We start from the raw sequence: 26,526 nt of genomic DNA, 5'->3' as shown, positions 1-26,526 counted from the left end.
AACAGTACATTTGTGGAAGTTTGTTTGAGTCCATCATAGGCTTGACACTTCCTTCCAGCTAGTCCATCTGTGCATTGCTTCAGGAAGGCTAACAGTGTCATCAAGGATGCCTACTGCCCTGCACATTCCCTTTTCTCTGGGAGAAGGTACAGAAACTAGAAATTATACTGGACAATTATACTCCGGAACAGCTTCTTCCCCACTGCTATCAGACTCCTGAAACCGATCACCTCTTTCACAATCCCCTTCCCGGTGATGCTGCCACATTCTCTGACTCTTAATTCTACCTCTCATTATTGTCACTCTAGCATTTCCTTTTGCACTACTTCAGATTGCACTACAATCTTTGTACCGTTCTGCTATTGTATCTATTGTTGTATTTATTATTACCATGTACTCTCTGAGCTTCATGTAAGTAAGGAATTTCATTGCACCCTGGTGTCTGTGGCAATAAACTAATCTGAATCCTATCCCAACATCCCAGTATTTAAGTTTTCTTTTGCTAACCCATTGTTTCTCATCCCTAGTAGCTTTTGACTTTTATCTATTATTAACAAAGAATTAACAAATATTTGTTTTGTGTTCTTCTAGTGTCTTTCGGGTCCTGCTGGATGTACTGAAGCTGACCTTGAAGATGCCTGTCTGGTTCTACCCCCCCCCCCCCCCATCACCCCCCCTCCTCAACAACAAAAGAAAAATATTTCCTCTCTGACCTCTCACTGCCTCTTGTATTGGAGCAGGGGAGTTAGACTCCCACCATAGACCTGCGTCATTGATCACCCCGCAACTCTGCTCCATTCCATCCCTCCTCCAGGGAATGGGTTCCTGAGACCCGGTTTTAATTTGGTTGGAGTGGGTACCAAAGAAGTGCCACCCAGGAAAGGTTGGATTGCTGTGCACCCCATCCAATGGGGTGGTTCCTCCTCACTGGGATGAAGCTCTCCTAATGCAAGAAGGGGGTCGTGGTCATTGAGTCTGTCTGGAATCTGAATGAGGCAACCCCTCGAGCTGTTGATTTTCTATGTGATATTGTATATGTTGTAACAGGGCTTGGAATAACTAGTGAACTAGATTTCCCTTCCTTCACTGTTTTCGCTAGAGATTTTAGTACTAGTAAGGGGTAGGACCAGTATTCTAGAGACGAGTCCCCCACCACCACACCCCCCAACCCCTCCCCAATACTGACTGTTGTCTCCACTGTGACTATCCTCTTGGTGATTTTATTAGCACTATCTGTGTGTGTTTGTGGGTGGTGGGGGTGAAAATATAACACTAGTGAAGGGAATTTTCAGCCCAGGTACACTTTCTGTTCTATCTCAGCCCTAAAGTTTTTCTTTTAGATTACAAGCTATTTATTTTGGTCTAGATCTTTATTGATGTTGGTTTAATGTTTTAAGGAGTGGCTGTGTGGAGTTTGTGTGAGAGGTTAGCAGTTTGAATGCTCTAATTTTTTATGTAGGATTGAGGTCACACTGGGGTTTGTACCTGCTGGAAGAGATCTCAAAAAAAAATCCCTTTCAGGTCATTTAGCTGCGTGTGGCTTTTAATGATCTCAGCAACCCACAGGCAACCAGAGATTTATACTATTTTAACTAGCTGAATGTTAATGAGTTTGGTCAGTGACACTAGTCATAATCACTACAAAGCAGATCACTGGATCATTGTCATACTGAATGTGGGAGCTGATTGTGTACAAATTAGCTGCTACATTTCTTACATTATAATAGCGACTGCACTCTACTTGGTGGTGTCCCAAATGCATGCAAGTGTTTCTTTCTGGTCATTGTTCCAACCATTTTGTAAAGTCAGTCAATCCATGTGGGATTCTGCATTATGTTTGTGAATCTCTAAGGGAACAGGTGACTGAAAGTGATGAAAGCCACTTCAGTAAATTACCACATATGCAACCAAGTAAATTAACACAGAAGCTATTTTCTCTGTCCTTTTCATCAGATGGTGATATTTGAGGTTTAAGATTGCACCCTGGTGGTGGATTAATCTGCAATTCCATGGGCCATCTTCTTTGGGAATCACCCTTGCTCTGTGCTATTTTCCTGGCCCAAGCACTGTTCATTTTGAACATTACGTCAACCGAACCGATTGCTCAAAGCCTAAACTGCAGAGTAGTTCCCTTTCTGCTGCAAGTCCTTCGCTTGGAAGCTGACAATGCAACCCTTGTGTCACTTTCTTTCCAATTATGTGGAAAATTTATCTTGAATCCACTGTTGCTTGGTAATAAGAAACAGAATGTGCTGAAAACCACTGCAGATCAGGCAACATCTGTAAACAAATCTCTGGACTGACTCCTTCATAGTGCAGTCATTATAAGTGTGGTGCAAATCATTTGCTTCCAATATTTCTTTGCTTTCAATATCAGACACCAGACATTTTTGCTTTTTACTATAAATTGTGTTGTTCCCTGATGTGTCAAAAGGGAAATAAAGCACATGGCTTCAAGCTTATTATAATGTTTTTATGCAATGTCCCTTTGCACTGGCCTGTCTCATGAGCAGCATAGTCTGGTTTTAGCTTGACTGAGAGAGAAATCAGAAAGGATCTGTGAGCTTTGATGTTTCCAGCTCTGGGTACACTATAGAACGACATCCATCTCTTCCCTCTCTGATTCCTGGATGGATTGCTTTGTGGTACAGGGTAATGAAACAAAAGCAATATGTGATCTTGATATTTCATTCCCTCTGTCGCATGGGTTGAGCGGAGGAAAATAAAGACCAGTTTTTTTTATATAAACCGAGGTTATATTACCCAGTGTTTGCTGCAGTGTCACATTACCTCAGTATTAATTTACCAGCATTTAGAGTCAATTTCAACTTCAGCATTTTTTTTTATAAATTTACCTTTGAAAGAAAATTCCATGTGGAAAAGCTGTAGGGGTTTGGGCGGAAATTTGTCATCTTGTCTGGGGTGGGCATATTGTGCAAAGAATTAAAGACAGGCTCTATTAGGTGCCACAGGGACTAGACTGGGTCAGGAGTGGGACATTTACTCCCAATTCTACCTCGGTAAAGATGTAGTGTTTACATTCATTGTGTTACACTCTGTTCCTTACACAGGAGAGCTTTATAGTCATAAAAATGACAATAAGGAAAGGTTAATAATAATAGGTGCAAACTCTAGGTGAACACAAACTGGAGTGTTTTTTTGTAGAAAAAGAACATGCAATTGATGCTTCAGTGCAGGCTGTCATTTCAACATTAATTCATTAAGGCTTTCCTTTTGTGTGTTATCACCCAAGTCTAAAGTTTATCTAGGGGTGTGTGTGTGCGTCTGCCTGAATCACTTGTTCCTGGGATGGCTTGTGGCTTTGAGAAGGCAAGACAACCCTAGCGTGCTGAGCAGTAGGTATGTTGTTTGAGTGTGCATCTCAATCTCCATTGCAGCTCAGGTGGGCACAGACCGTTGTTCACTGACTCCTTACCCCAGCTACAGATGTACTTTTGCAAACTGTGTTCTCCACCTCCTGAAGGTTGCTTTTCAAATTCCTGTGAGGATTGGTTCCTCTTGACTGCCAAAGGATGGTGAACAAACATTCTGAGGCACCAGCCAAGGTACCCCAGAACTTGGCATTTCCTCTAAGACTTGCAAAAGAATCGCAGTGAACAGGAATATATGCTGTTGCAATCACCAGATGTTGCAAGTGGATACATACCAAGTTGAAACACATGATGGACAATTCAAAATTGCAGGAAGATCCACACAGTCTGACTTTCCAAGAGGCTGCAGAAGTCACGATGTGCAGTCATCGGTACGAATTGGCACGTGATCCACGTCTACTAACCCTCTCCCAATCTCCTACTTGAGGTATCCACATTTATGACCAATTGAGGTGGTGAAGGACTCCGAGAGGATGGAAGTGGAGAGAGGAGAGCTAAACGTATGCAAGTACATCCTCGTTTTCTGATAGTTTATGTACAAAGTCTGCTTGTTACGTGAGGGGTGGGTTGTTGCTTTAAGAGTTGCATCTGACTGATCCAAATGAAACCGGATGCATCAACCCTGCTAGGCGAATTGCTAGACTCCAGAGGTTCTTTTTTTAAAAGTGCAATAAATGTTTCAGGGCCGTGCATCGAGCATAACTGCATGCAAGTTACAGTAGGACATGTATAAACTGATGCTGTGACTTTCTAGCCCTGAAATGCAGAGGATCTGAATATAGTATAACATTATGTATAGAGATGCGTGTTAACTAGTGTCAATGGGCTGCTTAAAGTCTGATTCTATTTTTTTTGTTCCCTGATGTGTTTCTCCTCTTGAGAGTTTGTTGTGGTAATAATTGTGGGTTGGGTTTTCTTTTTTTTTTGCAGTTTCTGTTTGTTGTGACAACTCTCATACACCTGAGGAATGGCGTGTCTGACCCAAAGATGTTACTTGAGACTGTCCATGTGTTGGGGAAGGAGGGAGTGGGTTTGCATCGTCACAACTCTCATTGGATGCTGGATCCAGCCTCTGATTCTTTTTCATTTCAGTGGGTCTTGCTTTTCACTTTAATTGGCGCCAGCATTGAATGTCCTCCCTTGCAGGTTAAACGGGTTGCTGGGGTACCAGGTCCTATGGTTCAATCAAGAATAAACATTTACGACCCTGCTGTTATTCCAGCTATGAAGGCGTTTAGGAACCATGCCTGAAATAGAATGGGCAGAAACAATGGGCCCAACAGTGGGAAAACCTGGGAAATATTACACTACAGTAACAGATTTGGCTTTTGGTTTACATTTCTGGTCAAGGCAATTAAAACTAGCGCGGTGGCCTCAATCCCAGACACATTGTCAGCGCAATGGACTTGGGATTTTTCTCACTATAAGGGTGCATTTATTTGCAACTGTCCAAAGATGGGTAATGGCATTCTAATTGCAGCTGTTCGTTACACTACGTGTAAAGGTGGATGTTTATGAAACTATTTAGTTGCCCCTGGCTGTTAGTTTAAAGATGAGCTAATTTACACTCTGACTATATCGTGAGATTAGTGGATGTGTTTGGATCCATATTGATTTTTTTTTATTCATTGGCAAATCACTGATGGAGCCAGAGTTAATGATGGCCCACCTTCTATTACCCTTGAGAAGACGATGGTGCTATCGAGAACTAATTCCGAGGCTCTCCTAGATTCAGCGAGGTTGGGGGGGGGGGGGGGGGGGGGGTGTAATATTATTTGCCACTGAACCATGCTTGATCAGGAAACCAACCCCCAAGTAACTTGCACTAAATTGGGTCAACAGTGGACTTCAGTGCCCTTCTGAGGGGCAGATAGATCGGCCACACCTCCTGACCTTGGACTGGTACTGAGTCCTGGGTAAGGGCAGGATTGGATGCCTCCCCTTACATATACCAAAATGTTGCTATTGGTGAGATAGCTGAAAGCCAGCAGGAGTCACTGCCTTTATCAGAGGAGGGAAGAAACCTGAGGCAAAATTGTTAGACACAGGTTTTGGAATCTGATCAGTGAGATGGGTGTTTGTTCCTGCAGGAGAGAGACTGACGTGAACAGGGAGGGGATGTGAGGATGAGGTGGGACGTGGTACGATGAGATTTGTAAATCGCACTGTGGCTGGATGATCAGAAATCACTACACTTGTGAACAGAACAAAAGAGAGCACGAGTACTAGTTTCCCTGCTGAAGCGCGAGATGGAGAGGCTGGTTGTGCAGAGGCATGAGGGAAGCCAGCAATTGTGCTCAACGGGCAGTTGGCGACTTCTGATACTGCTTTTATAAATGACTGTTATAGTTTTACGAATTACTGATGGCTTGAGGTGGTCCTCCCAGTTGGGGAGTGCATCAGCTGCAACAGTACTGCTGGTGGGTTCAGAACACAGCTGCTTGGTCCCCACCCCCACACCCCCTTTCCACCGACCCAGCACAGTACTCTGGACAAATGCCAACACCGACTCCATCCCTGAATTCTGACCCCTTGGCTGTTGTTTTTGGTTTTTTTTTGCCTTATACTAACCCTGGCAGGACCTTAAAAAAATACTCCACTCCTGATCCAGTGTAAGTATTCTATTGTATGTTGGGGATTTCCTACTTCCAACAATGCTTTTGGGTGGAAGATTTTCAATGTTGTGGAAATTATTGGTGAATTGGAAGTGCAATTTGCCTGCAACTATTGTTTAGTACCAAAGTAAATGTAGGATTCGTTGATTTCACAGTTTAAAATAATTCTCACAAAGGGCACAAAATTCCTGCTGATCCTGGACCAGTTATTCTCTCACCTGAGGATCAGGAGCTTGGACTAGCTGACACCAATACTAACACTGCACAAGGAAGCAGGCTGAAATCCTTCCTCACTCTGGCTGATGTACTTCTTCCACCTCCACCACCTCCCACTTTTTTATGCAGACGCTCACTGCCACAGGGTTGTTTCACAGGTTCCGACTGGGACACTCCCGTTCCGCACCCTGTTTAGGACCGCACTAACTCTCATCACACACGCGCTCGGGAGTCGCTGGCCTGACTGACGGAGCTTTGCAGTTGCTGTCAAAGGCACTCCTTACTGTGGATCTCTTGCCCTGCCAAGCGACATTCCCTGTCCGTGACGATGTTGTGGTGATGCTACTTGCACTAGCGTCATGGTTCTTGGCCCTTCTGTGATATCGAGGGAATGGGAACCCCTCTTCAATGGTAGACACTAAGCTTCTCCATGAACTGCAACAGAATGACCAAGCATGCCACAGGGACTTGGTTCATAATGTGAGCCAGTGCCGAGTTACCTTCTCCCCAGCAATTTCTTCTCTCAGCATCAGTAGGTCATTTGCCATTTGACGTCATTTTCACGGTTGCACAGTGCACCATTCCTGACGTGGAACTCTGGGTCTTGTGTGAATATTGACCAACCCACATTTCCCTTGGTAATGTCATATCAAAGCAGGTTTTGAAATAAGAGTTTGCAAATAGTTTATTGCAGCCATGACCCTCCAAATTATCATCCACTTGGGAAGTACTCTTCTAGATTTACACACTTTGGTTTACAACCAGAGTGAAGGGGAGCAGGATCAGACCATGTGGGTAAGGGAGACTATTCTTGCACTACATTCTAACTTCAAACACTAGAGGACAGCTCTCTGCAAGCAGTGTTAGAGCCTAATTAGGTGAAAATTATCTGCAAAATAATGTCGTGTTTTTACCAAATTATGATCAGTTACCCATGCTTCCAGCTCATCAGGACAAACTGTGTTGCTCTCTCTCCATCCCCACTGTGCAAATGTGATGCTCTTTCATGCAGTGGCTCTCTCTCTCCCTCACGTACGTACATGCATTCTGTTTCTTTGCTTGTCCAACTTGCATGTTGTTTCCTTTGCTTCCTCCCAGACATAGTACCAGCATTTAAGGCCACCACAGTAGCCCATGAGCTGTGATTGTCACTTCCTCTGAAGGACAGCAACTCAGACCAGCCACTGCCAAATTCCCCTGCTGATCTCGACTGACTGATGCAATGGGTGTTATTTCCCAATGAAATTTTACTGCCTTGCATTATTTTTTTTATATCAGCTCTTAGAATCTGTCAGTCTGCTGTGCTGTTCCGTATCCTTTACCAGAAGTGTCCTGTTCCTTTCATCCGTAGCAGTGGAAACGTGTAGGTTCACCTGGAGTCGGTGTTGCTTTCTGTCCTTGTACCTGTGGGTGATGGAGCATGCATCTTCACCCACAATCAGTCTATGTTGATGCCTCCTCAAGTATCTGCACTTGTACAAACTACTTAATTTAATCTGTTGATTCTGTTCAAGTGGATGTACTCTCCACTGGGCCCCTCTAGGCTCTGAGATGAACCTAATGCAATTATGTGACTTTTAAGCATCTTTGGATTTATTCAGAATCTTGGTTAAATAATTAAAATAAAAAAATTTCTTAAGTTATACTGAGTTGTTTTGCTGTTCTTCTGCTTTGTCCATTGCCAGCTGGGAACTTGGCTACTACACAAGAAGATGATCTTCAGTCTGTCCCGGTGTAATAATAGACTCCACTTGTGGGATGTTCCTTTCTGTGCCTCATCCCAGTCCACTTATCTTTGCTCTTCCTGGCAATGTTCTTCCCTCCCGGAGATGTCTGGGGCACAAATCCGCACAGTGCTCCTTTTCCAGACTTTCATGTATCTGGGCCCTCCCTACGACCACCCCAAACCACACACGTGCACATGCACGCACGCACGCACGCACACACACACACCATTCCCACCTCAGTGACATTGCCTAACACAGCAGTAGCTCTTTTTTTACCTCTCACTTGACAATTCCATTGTTCTCCTGTCCATTCTCCCTCACCCTACTCTCTGCCTGATCTTATCCAAATCTCTGCTCCAAGTCACACCATCTTGTTCATCTGCCACCTTTTTACTATATTTTATATATATATTCATTCAAGGTGTGTGCTGTGCAGACTGAGCCAGCATTTAATTGCCCACAACACACCCAAAACGCTGGAGGAACTCAGCAGGTCAGGCAGCATCTATGGAGGGAAATAAACAGTCGACGTTTCGGGTCGAGACCCTTCATCGGGACTGGAAAGGAAGAGGGCAGAAACCAGAATAAAAAGGTGGGGGGAGGAGCACGGGCTGGCAGGTTATAGGTGAGTCCAGCTGAGAGGAGGAAGGTTGGGGGGAGGGGTTGCCCGGCAACTGATGCATGAGGTGTGGATAGACCCACACTGCTGTTAGGGAGAGAGTTCCAGGATTTTGATTCGGCGACGCTGAAGGAACAGTGAGATATTTCCAAGTTAGGATGGTGTGTGGCTTGGGAGGGCGACTTCCAGGCTTTTGCTGCCCATGTCCTTCAAGCTGGTAGGGGTGATGGGTTTGGAAGGTATTGTCTATAAGGAGTCTTGGTGAGTTCCTGCAGATGATACAAACTGCACCCACTGCCTGCATCAGCTACTGGTTAAGCAACATCATGGCTTTAAGAACATACCTGACAGGAGTAGATCATTCTGCCCTTCAAGCCTGCTCAGCCATTAATTAAAATCACAACTGATCTACTACCTCAGCTCCGTTTTCCAGTACTATCTCCATGTCCCTTGATTCCCTTAATGTCCTGAAATCTATTAATCTGTGTTTTGAATAAACAAGACTGAGCTTCCATGGGACAGAGAACTTCAAAGTTTCACTGCTGTCCGGAGCAATTTCACATCTCAGCCCTAAAGCCTAACCCTTATTCTAAGACTGAGCACTTTGGTTCTAGACTCCTCATCCAGGAGAAACCCTTTAAGAATTTCATGTTTTGATAAGACGTCTCATTCCTCCAAACTCCAGAGAATCAGCCACAATCTACTCAATCTTTCCTCATACAGCAAAATTGCCATCCCTGTAACCAGTCCAGTGAATCCACTGCAGTCCCTTTATGACAAACAGATCCTTTCTTGGAAAAGGGAGACCAAAATTGTTTCAAGTCTCAAGTTTCAACTCGTTTATTATCATGTACACAAGTACAGTGAGGTACAGGTACAATGAAAAACTTGCAGCAGTATCAAAGGCACGTAGGTACAGAGAAAACACAGAATATGAATTATATATAAATTATACAAGACAGTGAAGAAAGAGACTGCAAAACGACATGAGTGCTCAAACACAATTAGAAACAAGTCCATGGTAGTGCAAGAGATGCTCCATTGCTGAGGTTGGGTTAGGGTTGTGCAGGTCAGTTCAAGAACCTGATGGTTGAAGGGAAGTAGCTGTTCCTGAACCTGGTGGTGTGGGACTTCAGGCTTCTGTATGTCCTGCCCAATGGTAGCAGCGAGATGGCGTGGCCCGGATGGTGGGGATCCTTGATGTTAGCTGCTTCCTTCTTGAGGCAGCACCTCGTGTAGATGCTTTCAATGGTGGGGAGGGCTGTGCCCGTGATGGACCAGGCTGTGTCCACCACTCTCTGCGGCTTCTTGCGTTCCTGTGCGTCGGAAAACCTTCGTCTGATGGGGGCAGCTGCAACAGCAACAAACATGCTTCACGTTAAGCGACACAATATCCATGTGATCAGCACCATCGGGTAGTTCATAGTGAACTATCTTCAAAACGTGCTGTAATGACTGGAAGAGACTTCCCTGGCAAACAGAACACGGACAGCAGGTTGGTGGAGATGTGTGCACGAGCTCTCCAAGTTCTGCACCGTTCTGTTTTCTATCAGTGGAGGGTTCAAGAATTGGAGATTGGCAAAAGCAGCAAAATTCACATGAGAAACTTTTTAATCAGAGTGTGGTTAGAGTCAGGTCGGGTAGAGGAAGTGGATCAGTACAGGTTCTCCTCAGGTTACGACAGGGTTCCATTCCTGAGATCTGTTCGTAACCCGAACTGTTTGCAAGTCCGAAATGTGGCTGCCCAGCAATATACTGAACTAAAAACATGGGGCAACGTGTTGTCAAACCAGGGCGTTTAACTCAACCATTCTGACTTCTCTGCAGGATGCAATGATGGTTGTTGCAGGAAGACTATTATCCATTCTCGGTAATGTCTGTGCTCTGTGTGGAATGAAGGACTGCTTTGTTTCACTCATGCTCTATGAAGCTAAAGCGTGTCCTGTGATCCCAACCTTGCACCACAGCTACGATCCGAGTTCCCACATGGCAGGAGATACCTGCAGCCCCACCCATCTCCCAAAAACTCGCTCGTGTGTATGGACTGTCCATAAGTTGAGTATTCCTAACCTGGGGAGGAGCTGTATTTAGAAGGAAAGAACTTGTGGAATTATGGGGAGGTTGGGTGAAGGATTGGGACTAACTGGATCGCTGCTATCTCGAACTGGTTTGGACTTGATGGGCCAAATGGCCTCAATCCATGCTCTAACCAATCTGAGAGTCATTGCAACTTGGACACATCCCCCATTCTTCTACATCACTGGATCAAAATTTTGGAACGTACAAATCAGCAGTATTGTGTAAATACCTTCACTACAAGTACGCTGGTGGTTAAGTACAAAGGCTCGTCAGCATTTCCCCAGATTTTGAAAATGAAAGCACAGAGACATTTACACCCATTTGTAGGTGGATAAACTTTCTTAATGCACGCAGCCTTGTCAAAAGATTCAGGGCTTGATCCTCATTGCAGTAATTTGAGCATGATATCTAATTCGACAAAGTACAGTGGTTTTACAGTCATAGAGTCATACAGCACGAAACAGGCCCTTCTGCCCAACTGGTCCATGCCATCTGAGCTAGTCCCATTTGCCTGCATTTGGCCCACATCCTTCTAAACCTTTCCTATCCATGTACCTGTCCAAGTGTCTTTTAAGTGTTGTTATTGGACCAGCCTCACCCACTTCCTCTGGCAGCTCGTTCCATATACCCACCACCCTCTGTGTGAAGAATTTGTCCCTCAGGTTCCTTTTAAATCTTTCCCCCTCACCTTAAACCTACGCCGTCTAGTTTTTGATTCCCCAACCCTGGGAAAAAGACTGTGTACGCTCACCCTACCTATGCCCCTCATGATTTTATACACCACTTAGTCTCCCACGCTCCAAGGAGTAAAGTCCTAGCCTGCCCAACCTCTCGCTGTAACCCAGGCCCTTGATTCCCGGCAACATCTTCATAAATCTCCTTTGCACTCTTTCCAACTGAATGACATCTTTCCTGTATCAGGGTGACCAGAACTGACCACATTACTCCAGGTGCGGCCTCACCAATGTCTTGTATAACTGCAACATAACACACCAACTCCTATACTCAATGCCCTGACTGACGAAGTCCAGCATCTTGGTGAATATATTTAAATCAAAGTCCTTACCACCTGCTTGGACATAGAAGATTCTATGACACTTATGATGCATCTTTAAGCATGGAATGGGCTATTTTCTCTGCATCCATGTGTCTGTTTATATTCTGATCCTATTGGACAGCAGAGTCATGTGGCATGCCTGCTTCTCAAACTACATTCACAAGCATTCAGTTTTTTAACAAAAGCCTAGAGACTCGTGGAAATGAAAAAAAAATTACACATGCAGGAAATCTGAAATAAAAACAAGATGCTGGGAAACACTCAGCAGGTCGGGCAGTAGCTGTCGAGAGAGGAACAGTTAACGTTTCAGGTCCGGGCCCAGGACTCAGCTCTCCAGATCAAAGTTGTTGCTGTCGGAATTTGCAGGTGCCCAAGCTACACCTGTCTTTCTCTGGGACATAAGGAACATTGTTTGCCCACTTTCCCCGAGTCTTTTTCCAGGACATTGACGATTATGTAGTTGCTGCTTTCCTGCAGTCATATAGAACTCCAAAATGTCACCACCCTGCCCTCTTTCACATGACTCTTCCCTTCTCTCTTTCCCTCTCCATCTCAGGGGACAGGCTAGCTTCAAACATCCTTTACTTGCCCACAGATTCCTGCAACTATCTTGACTATCCTTCCTCCCACCCTTCTGTAAGGACCATTCCATTCTCCCAAGTCCCCCCACCCACCTTGCATGAGCCATTTACCACAGGTGTCTCTGAAACGTCTTCCATGTTCCTGAGCCTTGGATTTCTTCTAGCATAGTGGACAAGGTCAGGTTTTTCCTCAGGGACCGCACCTCTGCCCTTGCTTCATCAACCCCTGGAGAGACCAAGAACAAGAGTTCCCTTGGTCCTCAACTTACACCCCACCAGCCTCTGCGTTCAATGGATCTCCACCAGGTCCAACAAGATTCCACCACAGGATTGTATTCCCCCCCCCCATTCCCGTTCAGCATTTGGAAGGGACTGACCCCCTGATCCACCCTTCCATCCCCACCAACTACTTCCCAAATTCTGGTACTTTCCCTTGCAGCCACATGAGATGCAATGCCTTTTCCTTCGCCTCTTCCCTTCCTATCATCCAGGGACACTAATGGTTTTTCCAGTGAAGCAGCAGCTCATCTGCACTTAAACCATAAGACAAAGGAGCAGAAGTCGGCCATTCAGCCCATTGAGTCTGCTCTGCCATTCTATCATGAGCTGATCCATTCTCCCATTTAGCCCCACTCCCTTACCTTCTCACCATAACCTTTGATGCCCTGGCTACTCAGATACATATCAATCTCTGCCTTAAATACACCCAATGACTTTGCCTCCACAGCCACCCGTGGCAACAAATTCCACAGATTCACCACTCTCTGGCTAAAGAAATTTCTCCGCATCTCTGTTCTGAATGGGCGCCCTTCAATCCTGAAGTCGTGCCCTCTTGTACTGGACTCCCCTACCATGGGAAACAACTTTGCCACATCTACTCTGTCCAGGGCTTTTGACATTTGAAATGTTTCTATGAGGTCCCCCCTCATTCTTCTGAACTCCAAGGAGTACAGCCCAAGAGCTGTCAAACATTCCTCATACGTTAACCCTCTCATTCCTGGAATCATTCTAGTGAATCATTCTTCCAATATAATGTACCACATTTTGTACTCACAACATGGTCTCCTCAGAGACTGGGTGGTTGCTTTGTGGAGCATCTGTGTTCAGTCTGGAAGAGTGACTGTGAGCTTCTGGTTGCCTGTCACTTTAATTTACCATCCCACCCCCACTCTGACCTATCAGTCTGTGACCCCCTGCACTGTTACAAGGCCCAATGCAAGTTGGAGGGATAGCACCTCATCTTCTGTCTGGGCACATTTTCGCCTGCTGGACTTAATATTGAATTTTCACTTTATGAGGGAGTGGTTGCATTCCTGGAAAACGGGCCGTATCATGATTTTCTGTAATGTGAAGCTATGTCAGCTGTGCATGCATCTAGAAAATTGAGTAGAGAAAAAAATAAATTGTGTTGATTTATTTAATCCAAATGTGAACTTTATTGCATATCTCAAATTTTTGGATAGTGCTTTGTGAATTCTCTAAGGGCAAATTTCCGTAACCTGACCGACCGTAATGTGGGGATTGCCTGCACTCACTCACTCTTTCTTTCTGTCACTATCAGAGCAGGCCATTTCTGCCTTTCATCGTTTTGGATTAGTTTTGCTTAATCTGTTTGTATAGTCAAAGTCAAAGTCCTGTTTATTGTCATATGTGCGAGTACACATATGCACAGGTGCAATGAAAAACTTACTTGCAGCAGCATCACAGGCACATAGCATTAGAGACACAACATTCACATGAAAAGCGTACATTAAGCATAAATTATACAAGAAAGAACACAATTAGAACAAAAAAACAAGGTCTATTTTAGTGCCGAGTGGTCATAGTGTTGCTATTACTGAAGTAGTGATTAGGGTTCTTCAGGATGGTTCAAGAACCAAATGATTGAAGAGAAGTAGCTGTTCTTGAATCTGGTGGTGTGGGATTTCAGGCTTCTGTACCTCTTGCCCGATGGTAGCTGTGAGAAGGTGGCATGGCCTGGATGGTGGGGATCTTTGATGATAGACATTGTCTTCTTGAGGCAGCGCCTCAGTTAGATACTTACAGTGGCAGGGAGGGATGTGCCCGTGATATATTGGGCTGAGTCCACAATTCTCTGCAGCTTCTTACGTTCCTGCACATTCAAATTGCGGTACCAGATCATGATGCAACCAGTCAGGATACTTTTGATAGTACATCTGTAGAAATTTCCAGATCAGAATCAGATTTATCATCGCTGACATATGACGTAAAATTTGTTGTTTTGCGCTAACAGTGCAGTACAAGACATAAAAATCTATAAATTATAAAAATAAATAAGTAGTACAAAAAAAGGAAAAATGCGGTAGTTTTCATGGGTTTGTTAGAGTGTTTGGTGACACGCCAAACTTCCTTAACCCTCTAAGAAAGTAAAGACACTGGCGCGCCTTCCTGATTCAGTCTGATCTACCGCGCATATCCCACAGCCTTGTGATAAACAGCAAATTCCACAATGCAAAGAAGCATAATGTGCTTGTAACTGCCCGCATTAACCCATTTGGTCTCACCTGTCAGAGATATTCCCCTTGTTCTATCTATTCCTACCTCACCTCAGCTACTGAAAACTAACATTTTTTCCCAAGTTCTGACCAAATATCTAAAGCATTAAGTTGCTCTTTCCACAATGCTGCCTGACCTGCTATTTTCAGCATTTTGTTTTAGCCCAGAGACGCAACTTGTAAATAGTTAGTAAGCTGCTTGTAAATCAGCATCTACTTCTTTCAATATATATTTGTTTAATAGGAATGCATTTTGAAGACATTACATAACGTTAGTGTGAAGAGCGGCGGGAGAGCCCCTGTGTTCACGGTTAATGTTCAACCCTCAACCAATATCACAATCAACAAATGATCAGAAGCTTCTTTATGGGAGTTTTCTGTGCACAAGTAGGTTGTTTAATTCCTAAATTACAATAGTAATTACACGTCAAAAGTGATTGCAAAGCGTTTTTGGAATGAGCTGTGAAAGGTGCTATAGGAATGTAAAACTTCCTTTCCGAGTGGTCTTTTTCTCTACGGAACTTATGCTTGAGAGAAAGTTGCAGGAGGAACATTTTCCCTGCCGGGCTGGAGAGGGGCGGAAGTGATGGCAAAGTGGCTTAAGCGGGGCGGAAATGGTTGGGGGAAGGTTTTCGTGGCCGCAACCTAAAGGGGAGTCTAAGATGGCGGAGTGAAGAGCGAGGTGGAATCGCTGAAGGTAATGGGGGCGGGGAGGGGGCTGTGGGGAGGGGGCGGGGAGGGGGCTGTGGGGAGGGGGCAGGGAGCGGGCTGGGGGTCGGGAGGGGGGACGGGAGGGGAGGGGGGCAGGGGCCGGGGAGGACAGGGGAGGGGCGGGGGGGCAGGAAGAAGGGGGAGGGGGCAGAGGCTGGGGAGGGGGGAAGGGGAGGGGCGGGGGGAGGGAGGCAGGGGCCGGGGAGGACAGGGGAGGGGCGGGGGGAGGACAGGGGAGGGGCGGGGGGAGGGAGGCAGGGGCCGGGGAGGACAGGGGAGGGGCGGGGGGGGGAGGACAGGGGAGGGGCGGGGGGAGGGAGGCAGGGGCCGGGGAGGACAGGGGAGGGGCGGGGGAGGCAGGAAGAAGGGGGAGGGGGCAGAGGCTGGGGAGGGGGGGGAGGGGCGGGGGCAGGGGGTGGGGACAGTGGGCGGGTGGGGGCGCCTCAACTACACGCAGAGCGGCGGGAAAATGAAGCCGGACGAGAGGGGTCGGTGGGGGATCGGTCAGTGGGCCCGAGGGGGGTGGGAATGGGAGGGGGGGGTCAGGGGGTCATTGGGACGGGGTCACTGGGGAGTGGGGTCACTGGGATGAGGTCACTAGAGAATAGGGTCACTGGTGAGTCAGGGTGGGGTCAGGGCTGGGGTGTGGGGTCATTGGGACGGGGCACTGGGGTGTGGGGTCACTGGGACGAGGTCACTGGGGAATGGGGTCACTGGTGAGTGGGGATGGGGTCAGGACCGGGGAGTGGGGTCAGGGCTGGGGAATGGGGTCACTGGGGAGTGGGGGATGTTAGGGAATGGGGTTGTTTGGAAAAGCCACGTCAGGGAAATGATAGATGATAGAAAGATGAAGGGGTGAGCTGTGGAACTTGGGCGGCGTGCAGGAGGTCTGCAACATTTTGGTTGTGGAAGGGGATTGCTGTAAAACATGGCAGGCGAGGGTTAGTGGAGGGAAGCAAAGAGGAATGATGAGGAATAGTGGGCCTGCTGGTGTGAGATAGGGCTGGAGTTTGGGACCCAAGGCTGGGGGTGGAGACTGAAAGACTAGGCCTGCCGACAAAGAGGAAAGATTTGTATTTCATTAACACCTTTTCCCATCTCAGGGAGTCTCAGAATGTTTTACAGCCACCTAAATACATAATCATTTAAAAAAATGTATTATGTATAAAACAGTCATCTACTGTGTACAATTCTGGATGTCGGTGCTTTGGGTGCAGAAAACATTTATGGAGGCACTGGGGATGAGGAGCTCCAGATAGACTGGGGTTGTTCTTCTTGCAACAGAAAAAATAGAAATCTATTGCAAAAGTCCAGTGTTGTCTGTGATTCACTCATGGGACGGGGGGTGGGGGGGGGGGTGGTGGGGGGCTTTCTAGGGAGGCTGACAATTATTTCCCATTCCCTAATTGCCCCCTTGAGAAGGTGATAATGAGTTGGCATCTTGAACTACAGCTATCCACATGAGGGGGGTTGCTCCCTGGGTGCTGTTGGGTAGGGAGCTGCAGGATTTTAACCCAGCCACAGTGAAGGAATGGTTATGTATTTATATGTGTGACTCGGTGGGGAGATGGTGGCTGTCCCATGTGCCAGGTCTCCTTCAGCTTTCAATTTTCAGAGATCACAAGTTTAGCAACTACTGTACACGTTGCAGCTATGGTGAGCTAGTGAAGGTTGGGGTGCCAACCAAGCAGATATCTTCACACTGGATCATTTTGAAATTGCTAAATTAATTCTGCCAAATGGAAATTAATAGAGAATATTGAACAGTACAGCACAGGAACAGGCCCTTCGGCCCCACGATGTCTCTGTTGATCATGATGCTAATATAAACTAATCCCATCTGTCTGCACGTGGTCTATGTCCTCGATTCCCTGCCCATTCATGTGCCTGTCTAAATGCCTCTTAAACTTTGCCATTGTATCTGCTTCCACCACTTCCCCTGGCAGTATGTTCCAGGCACCCACCACTCTCTGTGTAAAATAAAAAGTTGCCCCATAAATCTCCTTTAAACTTTCTCCCTCGCTCTTTAAAGCTATGTCCTCTAGTATTTAACATTTCTACCTTAGGGGAAAAAGATTCAAACTATCTACCCTATCTATGCCTGTAATAATTTTATAAACTTCTGTCAGGTCTCCCCTCAGCCTCTGATGCTCCAGAGAAAACAACCCAAGTTTGTCCAACCTCTCCTTTTAGCTAATGCTCTCGAATCCAGGCAGCACCCTGGTGAATCTCTTCTGGACCTTCTCCAAAGCCTCCACATCCTTCCTGTAACATGGTGACGAGAACTGCACATGTGGCCTAAGTTTTATACTGCTGGAACGTGACTTCCTGATGTTTATACTCAGTATCCCAAATGATGAAGACAAGTGTGCCATACACCTTCTACTTATTTACCACTTTCAGGGAGCTATGGACTTGCATCCCAGGATCCCTCTATGTATCAGTGCTCCCAAGGGTCCTGCCATGTACTGTATATTTTCCTCTTGACCTCCATTATTCCATTGCTTCCCAAACTAGTGACTTGTAAATGGTGGAAAGGTCTGTGGTGAGTCAGGAAATGAGTGACCGTTGAATATGAAGCCTTATGAAGATTAAATAATTTACATAAAGTGGAAAAATTCCACCCAAAAGTGACCAGATGTCTAGTCATCTGCTGTGATGTCTCCCTAGGTGTTAGATTTTATTTGTAATGCTCACATGAAGCGTAGAGTTATATGGCTTGGAAACAGGCACTTCAGTCCAACGAGTCCCTGCCATCCAAGCATCAGGATGTTATACTACATTAAAGGTGCTCTAGTAATGCATGCTGTAGCAATGCAGGACTATAACCGCAACCTCTCTTCATAGGCTTGCAGCTTTTGCATACCTCGCCTCTCACTAGGGATCCAGGATGTGGCACGAAGCACGGAAACATGAGCGCAAACTGCGCGGGATGATGGTGGATTACAAGAAGCGAGCGGAGCGGCGCAGAGAGTACTACGAAAAGATTGTGAGCTTGTTGTAATGTTCACTGTTCTGTTTGGGTTTTCTATGGTTAATGTGTTAAAATAAAAATATTCTACAGATCGATTATTTTTCAGCGTTTGGTTAACTTTGTCTTGTAAACGGTACTTTGGATTGCAGAAGAAAGATCCAGCGCAGTTCCTACAGGTTCATGGCCGGGCGTGTAAAATCCACCTGGATTCTGCCGTGGCACTTGCCGCAGAAAGCCCCCTCAATATGTAAGTGATCTTGTGCCTGAGTTCCGCACCTATTCCCTTTCCGGATACGCCTTGTCTTCTGTCTGAGTCTGACTGTGTTTTGGTGCTGCTGGCGGCAGTGTTGCCCTCTGCGTGGCACAAGCAATCTGCTGAGTGTAACAATAGGAAGAGCTGCAGAGCAAGGAACGGAAGGTGCACAAGTTGCATCCTTCTGATTTTGAGCTCTGAGTTGGGTCCTTCATGTTGTGCAGCTCAGACATTGTTTTGTCACACATTAAGGGCTCACAGGCTGTGCTCCATCTGCTTTTTTGATGTATCTAAGTGGCTCGATCATCCTCTTCGGTGTATAATTGTATTATTGTCCCATGTACTGAGATTTAGTGAAAAGCTTTTGCCATCCAGACAGATCATGCCTTACATAAATACATCGAGATAGTAAAAAGATAAACAATGCAGAATATAGTGTTACAGTTACAGAGAAAGTGCAGTGCAGGTAGACAGATAAAGTGCAAGGGCCATGACAAGATAGATTGGGAGATCAAGAGTTCATCTTCTAGCAGATGAGAGATCTGTGTTCAGAGTCTGATAGCAGCGCGATAGAAGCGGTCCTTGAGTCTGGTGGTATGTGCTCTCGAGCTTTTGTATCTCCCGCCCAGCGGAAGAGGGGAGAAGAGAGAATGACCAGGGTGGTGCAGTTAAGAGTCAAACACATTGCAACTGGAATCGCAAACCTGGAGATGGTGACAGGTTTTTATGGCCAGCATGAATTTAATGGACCGAGTGGCAGCCTTCTCTGCCTTAAGTGTTTATTTCCTTCCGTAAAGAGTGATAGGTGGGTTTTTCTAGCAATTCCATAACTTGCTTATCACCATTACAGATACCAAGTCATATCGTCTTGCAAGTGCATTGCTGTTCCTTTATTGTTGGTGGGTCTAAACCCTAGAAGCACATGGAGGAGGACTGTCTGTTGGCTCCCAACCCTCCACGCTGACCATTTTTTAAAGAACTCTCCTATGAGAAATTGCCAAATGGGGAAACTGCGAGAGTTGGAGTCTTTATGAAAAGGGAAGAGGGGTTTGTTTTGGAGTTAGGTGGCATAACACAATCACGTGGGCAAAAGAGAAGAGTTATTTTCATTTTGCTTAAGATTTTGAAGATTCCTGCCAATCTGACTGTACTGAAAGGAATTTTGCAATCCGAGGGGACTGATTCTTGTCTGTGTAATCCGTGCACAGCACTGTCTGAATCCCGTTCAGGTATCCAGTCTCGCTGAATATTTGCTTTCTTTATTTTCCTAGGATGCCTTGGCAGGGCGATACAAATAACATGATCGATCGATTCGATGTCCGCGCACATCTGGATTATATTCCAGAGTACACGCCACCTTTCCTAAGTGCTCTGTGAGTATCCCCCATAAGCAATGGCAATGGGAGGTGGCTGATGGCAGGGTGGGGGTTGTAGCTTCTTCATTTATTGAATTGAGAATGAAGTAGGCAGCCTCCTATAATTGGCAGGAAGCTGAGGCTATGCAGAGAGATCAAAGCATTTCACCTTAATATCACCCTCGGTGACCAAGCCTAATCTGGCTAAGTTGTTTACCCAGGACTAGAGGGTACCCATTTAGAACAGAAATGAGGAGAAATTTCTTTAGCCAGAGGGTCATGGATTTATGGAATTCGTTGCCACGTACAGCTGTGGAGGCCCGATCATTGGGGGCCTTTAAGGAGGAGATTGATAGGTATCTAATTAGTCAGGGTATCAAGGGATATGGGGAAAAGGCTGGGAATTGGGGCTAGATGGGAGAATAGTTTAGCTCATTGTGAGGTAGCGGAGCAGACTCGATGGGCCGAATGGCCTACTTCTGCTGCTTTGTCTTATGATTAATAGAGCTGCTGCCTCACAGCTCCGGTGACCCAGGTTCAATCCTGACCTCCAGTGCTGCCTGTGTGGAGTTTGCACGTTCTCCCTGCGGCTGCGTGGGTTTCCCCCAGGTGCTCCAGTTTCCTCCCACATCCCAAAGGTATGCAGCTTGGTAGGTTAATTGTCCACAATTCTATCAAGTGTGGGTGGGTGATAGAATCTCGGGGAGGGGGGGAATTGGCATTGACTCAGATGGGCCGAAACTACTTCCTTCTGTTATGTAAGAAAATACAGAAAACCTGAAAGGCTACAGACCAAGAGCTCCAAGGAAGGATTAACCTAAAGTCTGTTTTCAGCCATGATGGGCAGAATCGCCTTCTTCATGACAAAGTTGTACGATTTCTGAACTTGATGTGCATTACTGGAAGTTTCACAAAATTCCGTCATAAAGGGAACAGTTACACTGTGCAGTCAGTACACTCGGAGTCAGTCGAGTTTATTGAACTTTGCACAAGTACATGTGCACAGGTGCAATGAAACACTTGCAGCAGCATCACAGGCACACAGCATCATATAAGCAGCATTCACAAGAAAAACATTAAACAGAGATTATACATTTTTATTTACAAGAAAGAACACAATTAGAACAAAAAAAGAACAAAGTCCATTTTATGCAAAGTGGTCATAGCGTTGCTAAACTGTAGTGATTAGGGTTGTGCCGGTTGGTTCAAGAACAGAATGGTTGAAGGGAAGTAGCTGTTCCTGAACCTGGTGGTGTGGGACTTCAGGCTTCTGTACCTCCTGCCAGATGGTAGCTGTGAGAAGATGGCATGGCCTGGATGGTGGGGATCTTTGATGATGGATGTTGCCTTCCTGAGGCAGTGCCTCCTGTAGATACTCCCGATGGTGGGGAGGGATGTGCCCGTGATGTATTGGGCAGAGTCCACTACTCTCTGCAACTTCTAACGTTCCTGCACATTTGAATTGCTGTACCAGACCATGATGCAACCAGTCAGGATACTTCCAACAGTACATCTGTAGAAGTTTGTTAGAGTGTTCGGTGACAAGCTGAATTTCCTTAACCTCCTAAGAAAGTAAAGACACTGTTGTGTCTTCCTTGTGATTGCATCTACGTGCTGGGCCCAGGACAGGTCATCTGATATGTTAACACCCAGGAATTTAAAGCTGCTGACTCTACCGCTGCCAGTCCCCCAATATAGACTAGCGCATGTTCGCCCTCCCTCTGCAGTGGCCCATTCTGCAACCACGCTGCCTGGAAAGGTCCCAAAAGTGAATCAAGCTCAGCTGATTTAGTTTCTATCAGCGAGCAGAAGGGATGCTGAAATTAGCATCAGAGGGTGGAGGGCTGGAAAGTAATGAGCCAGATGCCGTCACTTTCACTCGCTATCTGAGACTCCAGCTGGAAAGTGTGAATGAGCAATGGAGGGCAGTACGCACAAACATCAAGTGTTGGAAGGGTGCAGTTTGCAATGAAACACAGTTGACTTGGCTGCTGACACATAGTTGAAGTGAAGATCGGTAACTTGGGCGAGAGGGCTTCTGGACTGCAATGAAACGGTTCAAAGAGAATTGACTTCAAGAGTAGCAGGGGCAGGGTGTGGGATCGAGGGATTTATATGTCTATGTTCGCGAAGACTATCTCAGCCCATCTATGCCAGTTCGTAGAACACTTCCAGTCTCCCACTAATTTTCTCTGTAACCTATTCTCCCTGCACTCCCATCATCTCTCCCCAGATTCTACCACTCGCCTTCAGACCTTGCAGAGTTTACAGCGGCCAATTAACCTACTGACCCACAGAGGGATGGGATCTGGGGAGAAAACAGAGCACCCAGGGAAAACCCAGGGAGAACTTGCAAACACCACACAGAGAGCAGGGAGGAATTCCGGGTCGTTGGAGCTGTGAGGCAGCAGCTCTACTAGCTGTTCCACTGTACCAAAGGGTGCATGCCCCTAGTCTTCCCTCCCTATGCCTTGGTCTCACTCAGCCTGTCAAATATCTTCCAGCTCAAAGCTTGCTACTTGTAAGACAAAATAATAAGTAAACATACCTTGCACTATGTATATTCCCATTCTATTTCACACTTAAAGAGCATCCTGGTCACTAAAAAGGGCCTTGTCAGAAACTGTTTACTCAGTGGAGTGAGGTTCAGTTACAGTGTCCATAGGTAATGTTCAGGTTTGTACAGCAGACTGTCTTCTGTGGAGTTGCAAGATATGAAACACATTGAGAAGTACTGTGTTCACAACTTAAATGTGTGTAATAGAAAATAAAGAAAGCCTTAGTAATGCAGAGTTTGAAGGTGGAAGCATAATGATCCCAGGTGGTTTCTAAAATTGCTAGCAGATAGCATTTTAAAGAATTCTTCTGGAGAAATGGAGGCTTTTATCTGAATAAATGGTGGAGAAACTTGAAACTATCTGAAGCACCTGTTTTTAATCTTTAAATAGAAATTATTCATCAAACATAACAAGGTAAACATTTACATGAACTCTAGGTGTGAAAGCAAATGGAATCCAGCGGCTCAGTCAATAATTTGCACAAGCTTATTTGTAGAGTTGCAAGCCCAAATAAAGCTTCTATTAATGTAACCATTGTAAGTGTTTGATGAACAAACACACGTGTTGAAATTGTTGGCACATTCGGCCCATTGTGTCCATACCAGCTGAAGAAAAGCAATCCAGTCTAATTCTACCTTCCAGCTCTTGGTCCATAGCCCCGTCGGTTCCTGTACCTCAAAACTCATGTAAACACTTTTCAAAATTTCTATCTGCCTCTCCTGTCTCCTTATTTAAAAGACAGCGTTTAGAACATGTGAGCAGCCTTTATTTTCCTGTGTCCAGCTCTCCAGAACACGACAACGATGAAAGGAAGTGCAATTATGAGCGATATCGAGGTCTGGTTCAGAACGACTTTGCAGGCAGTAAGTATGGAAGCATTTATTCAGAGATCTAGCCCACTGGTTTATTGCGGAATTATAAATTTTTTTTTGCAATAGTTCAATGCCTGACTTGATTTGCATCTGATCTAACGAGACTTGGTCCATTCTGCATTGTTAACCCTTTAGTTTTTATATCATCTTTGTAAATCTTTCTTACTGCACTTTCTCCACTTTGTCCTGCGTAGTGCTATCAGCCGAGTCTTCAGGAGAGGAAATGTGAAACTTGGGAGAAAAAAAAATTCTGCCACTATGTTGATAAGTAATTTGTGCCTATGCCTCAGGTCGGCAACATTTTTGCCAGGGCGATGGTCCCTCTTGCTTTGAGTTCCTGGCTTTTCATTTCAGACACAAGCCTGATGTTGCTTATACTGGGGAAGACTCAGTAACAAAGTCAGTAATCCTGGCTGGTGCCTTGGGAGAGCAAGTTTTCTTTTTCTGCTTTTTAAAAGCGGAAAAGAATTGTGCTTGATGTGCATTGGTGGTTGCTGTACTGCTGCAGTTCAAGTGTCAGTAACTTGGAAAGAGCAACAAAGAGGTCATTCCGCTCCTTGAGTCTGTTCTGCCATTTGATGAGATCCCGTCTGATCTTTATCATCCCCAGCGAGGCGGAGCGCTGACCCTTTTTACTGCCGGCGCACCAACCTCTCTTCACTTACGGACCCTGTGATTTATTTTTTGTATGGAATGCCAGCTTCCCGGCACTCATTCCATCTGTTCCTTTGTGTTGCAGTTGCCGAGGAGCAGTGTCTGTACCAGATATACATCGACGAGCTGTACGGGGGCATGCAGAAACCTAATGAAGATGAGAAGAAGAAGTATGTGCAGAGTCCAGGGGGAGGGAGGGTAGAAGAATGGAACACGAAGTAGCTATGCATTGTCTTTTTTTGTTGTTGCCCAGGCTCTCTGGTACCTTAGTGGCCAAGTGGACCAGGTTTGTGCTGAGTGAGTTGATGTCAACCAGAGCTACTGCAGTTGTCCTTGTGAATTGGGGAGGAAGGGTGGGAGTGGGATGGAGAAGGGAGATTTTGCATTGTTTCTACCTGTTATCTGATGAGGGTTGGCAGAGTGCCCAGTGCCACCTCCCCTCCACCCCCCACACATGAATAGTTTGTGGCCGTTCCTTGTGAGCAGTGACAGCCCCTGTAAGGCTGAGTCTTCAGGAGAGGAAGTGTAAAAATTGGGAGAAAAAACTCCGCTACGTTGATAAGTAATTTGTGCCTGTACCTCACATCGGCAATATTTTTTGCCAATGCGATGGTCCCTCTTGTTCTGAGCTCCTGGCTTTTCATTTCAGACACCAGACTGATATCACTCCTGCTGGGAGAGACTCGGTAACAAGGTCAGCTGCCCTGTTGGCTTAAAGCCATAAAATCCTACAGAGATGCAGCAGAGCAATACCTTCTGCGTCATGGTTCATGTTGAACCGCAGCATTTGGGTAATAATGTCTTCCTGCTGAAATAAAATCTGCAAATCTTTAACCATCCATTGAGTTCTCTAAAGAGAGCTTTGAAGGATCAGATTTTAAGAAAATGTCCATGCCTGTATTTATTTCGTCTCAGGCATTGTACGATTACATTACATCGAATTCACAGCGCACAGGTCTGTTCGTTGGGTTGACTACTTTACGCTGGTGTTTGTGCTCTTTACCTCGCTGTCTGCTTCACCACCTGTCCCTTTCCCCCTTGGGTAGTTGTCTAGTAAGTAATCCCCTCAATGCTTCTCGGTTTTTTGTTTAAAATACTCCACGTGGTGGCGAATTCCACACTTTGGTAACTTAGAACTGTACTTCAGATCATGTATACAGTGAATAGCAATGAAATGTAACTGTTAAGAACTTGAGAACAAGGGGCAGGTTGGCGCATCCATTCCCTGAGCCTGCTTCACCATTCAGTAAGAGCGTGACTAATCCAATCTTGGCCTCAGTGTCACTTTCCTGCTTTCTTCCCATACTCCTTGACTCCTTTTTACTTTATGTACCTTTTGGCCTTGAATATATTCAATGATTCTGCTTCACAGATTCCTGGCGCAGAGAATGCCAAAGATTTGCAATCCTCTGAAAGAAGAAATTCCTCCTTGTTTCCATCTGAAATGTGCAGCCACCTTTTCTGCAACCATACCTCCACTGGGGGAAGCATGCTGTCTGCATCCCCCGCCAATCCCTCTCAGAATCTTACACGTTTCAATAAGATCAGCCCTCATCCTTCCATTTTCCAATGAGTATTGGCCCAGTGTGAGCATATCAAATGTTCCTTATAAGACAACCTTCTTCATCCCAGAATTCAGTCTAATGAACCTTTCCTGTACTGCCTCCAATGCAAATATATCCCTCCTGAAAAATGGGCACCAAAACTGTATGCAGTATATCAGGTGTGGTCCCACCCATGCTCTTTGAAGTTGCATCAAAACCTCCCTCCAAACTCTTAGCAAGAAAAGCCGGCATTCCACACTAGGATCCCCAGAGCCCTTTGTACTGCAAAGAATCACCTGTAAAATAATCATTTGCTTTTTTGTTTGCCCTGTTATTACACAGACAAATCAATCAGCGTAGCAAAGTTCCCCACTGAATGACCTGCTTGCCATTTATCCGTCTTGTCCCCAACAGGCTAGCGGAAAAGAAGGCATCGATTGGGTACACTTACGACGACTGCTCGGTAACTACAGATGAGAAGGCAGAGGAGAGGGATGAGGACTACGAGGACGACTCAGATGAGAAGAGTGATTCAGACGAAGAGATCCCAGACATAGGTGAGCTGTACTGCGCATCAGGAAACTCGCCCTCCAGAACAGCAGAGGGTGCTATTGAATGTTTACAGGGAAAGGAAAGGTGTGAGGAAACTGCAGAGAATATTCACAGGGCCAGGTTAATACGTAATAAAAGGTCACGTTTCTAACCCCAGTGTTTTCCTGGGATTAAGCATTTGGCTTCCAGTAAGATTAAGATTGAGAAAGTTAATAAAGTGCAAGGTAAATAAACTGGGAAATCTGAAACAC

General features: G+C 45.7%; 2 protein-coding genes and 1 long non-coding RNA gene across 5 annotated transcripts in view; 2 read left to right on the top strand and 1 right to left on the bottom strand.

Annotated features, from left to right (window-relative positions):
* The window catches only part of LOC127586293 (protein phosphatase 1 regulatory subunit 37-like), a 53,202-nt gene extending 45,341 nt beyond the window's left edge, over nucleotides 1-7,861 (top strand). The window contains exon 13 of the mRNA XM_052044110.1: nucleotides 592-7,861. The gene's annotated coding sequence lies outside the window, so the exon portion shown is untranslated. The remainder of the gene's footprint in view (nucleotides 1-591) is intronic.
* Nucleotides 7,862-9,625: 1,764 nt separating this feature from the next.
* On the bottom strand, nucleotides 9,626-26,264 carry LOC127586318 (uncharacterized). Its single transcript, XR_007958674.1, has 3 exons — nucleotides 26,175-26,264; nucleotides 14,331-14,463; nucleotides 9,626-9,920 (listed from the first exon to the last, which is right to left on the bottom strand). It is a non-coding gene; the product is annotated as an uncharacterized LOC127586318 (long non-coding RNA).
* clasrp (CLK4-associating serine/arginine rich protein) overlaps nucleotides 15,453-26,526 on the top strand; it is a 54,832-nt gene continuing 43,758 nt past the window's right edge. For 2 of the 3 annotated variants that reach the window (XR_007958671.1, XM_052044122.1), the window contains exons 1-7: nucleotides 15,453-15,499; nucleotides 18,361-18,502; nucleotides 18,637-18,734; nucleotides 20,012-20,113; nucleotides 23,437-23,516; nucleotides 24,265-24,349; nucleotides 26,138-26,280. Coding sequence is in view for 2 of the 3 variants with exons in the window: in XM_052044122.1 (XP_051900082.1) it covers nucleotides 18,404-18,502; nucleotides 18,637-18,734; nucleotides 20,012-20,113; nucleotides 23,437-23,516; nucleotides 24,265-24,349; nucleotides 26,138-26,280 (607 nt within the window). In the remaining variant the exon portion in view is untranslated. Of the gene's footprint in view, nucleotides 15,500-18,360; nucleotides 18,503-18,636; nucleotides 18,735-20,011; nucleotides 20,114-23,436; nucleotides 23,517-24,264; nucleotides 24,466-26,137; nucleotides 26,281-26,526 lie in introns of those variants that run through there. The other variant, XM_052044123.1, reaches the window with a different exon arrangement.

Source organism: Pristis pectinata, chromosome 35 (assembly GCF_009764475.1).
Source record: "Pristis pectinata isolate sPriPec2 chromosome 35, sPriPec2.1.pri, whole genome shotgun sequence".
Taxonomy (NCBI): Eukaryota; Metazoa; Chordata; class Chondrichthyes; order Rhinopristiformes; family Pristidae; genus Pristis; species Pristis pectinata.
The sequence above is the reverse complement of the archived record's forward strand: the minus strand, read 5'-3'. Positions and strand labels throughout refer to the sequence as shown.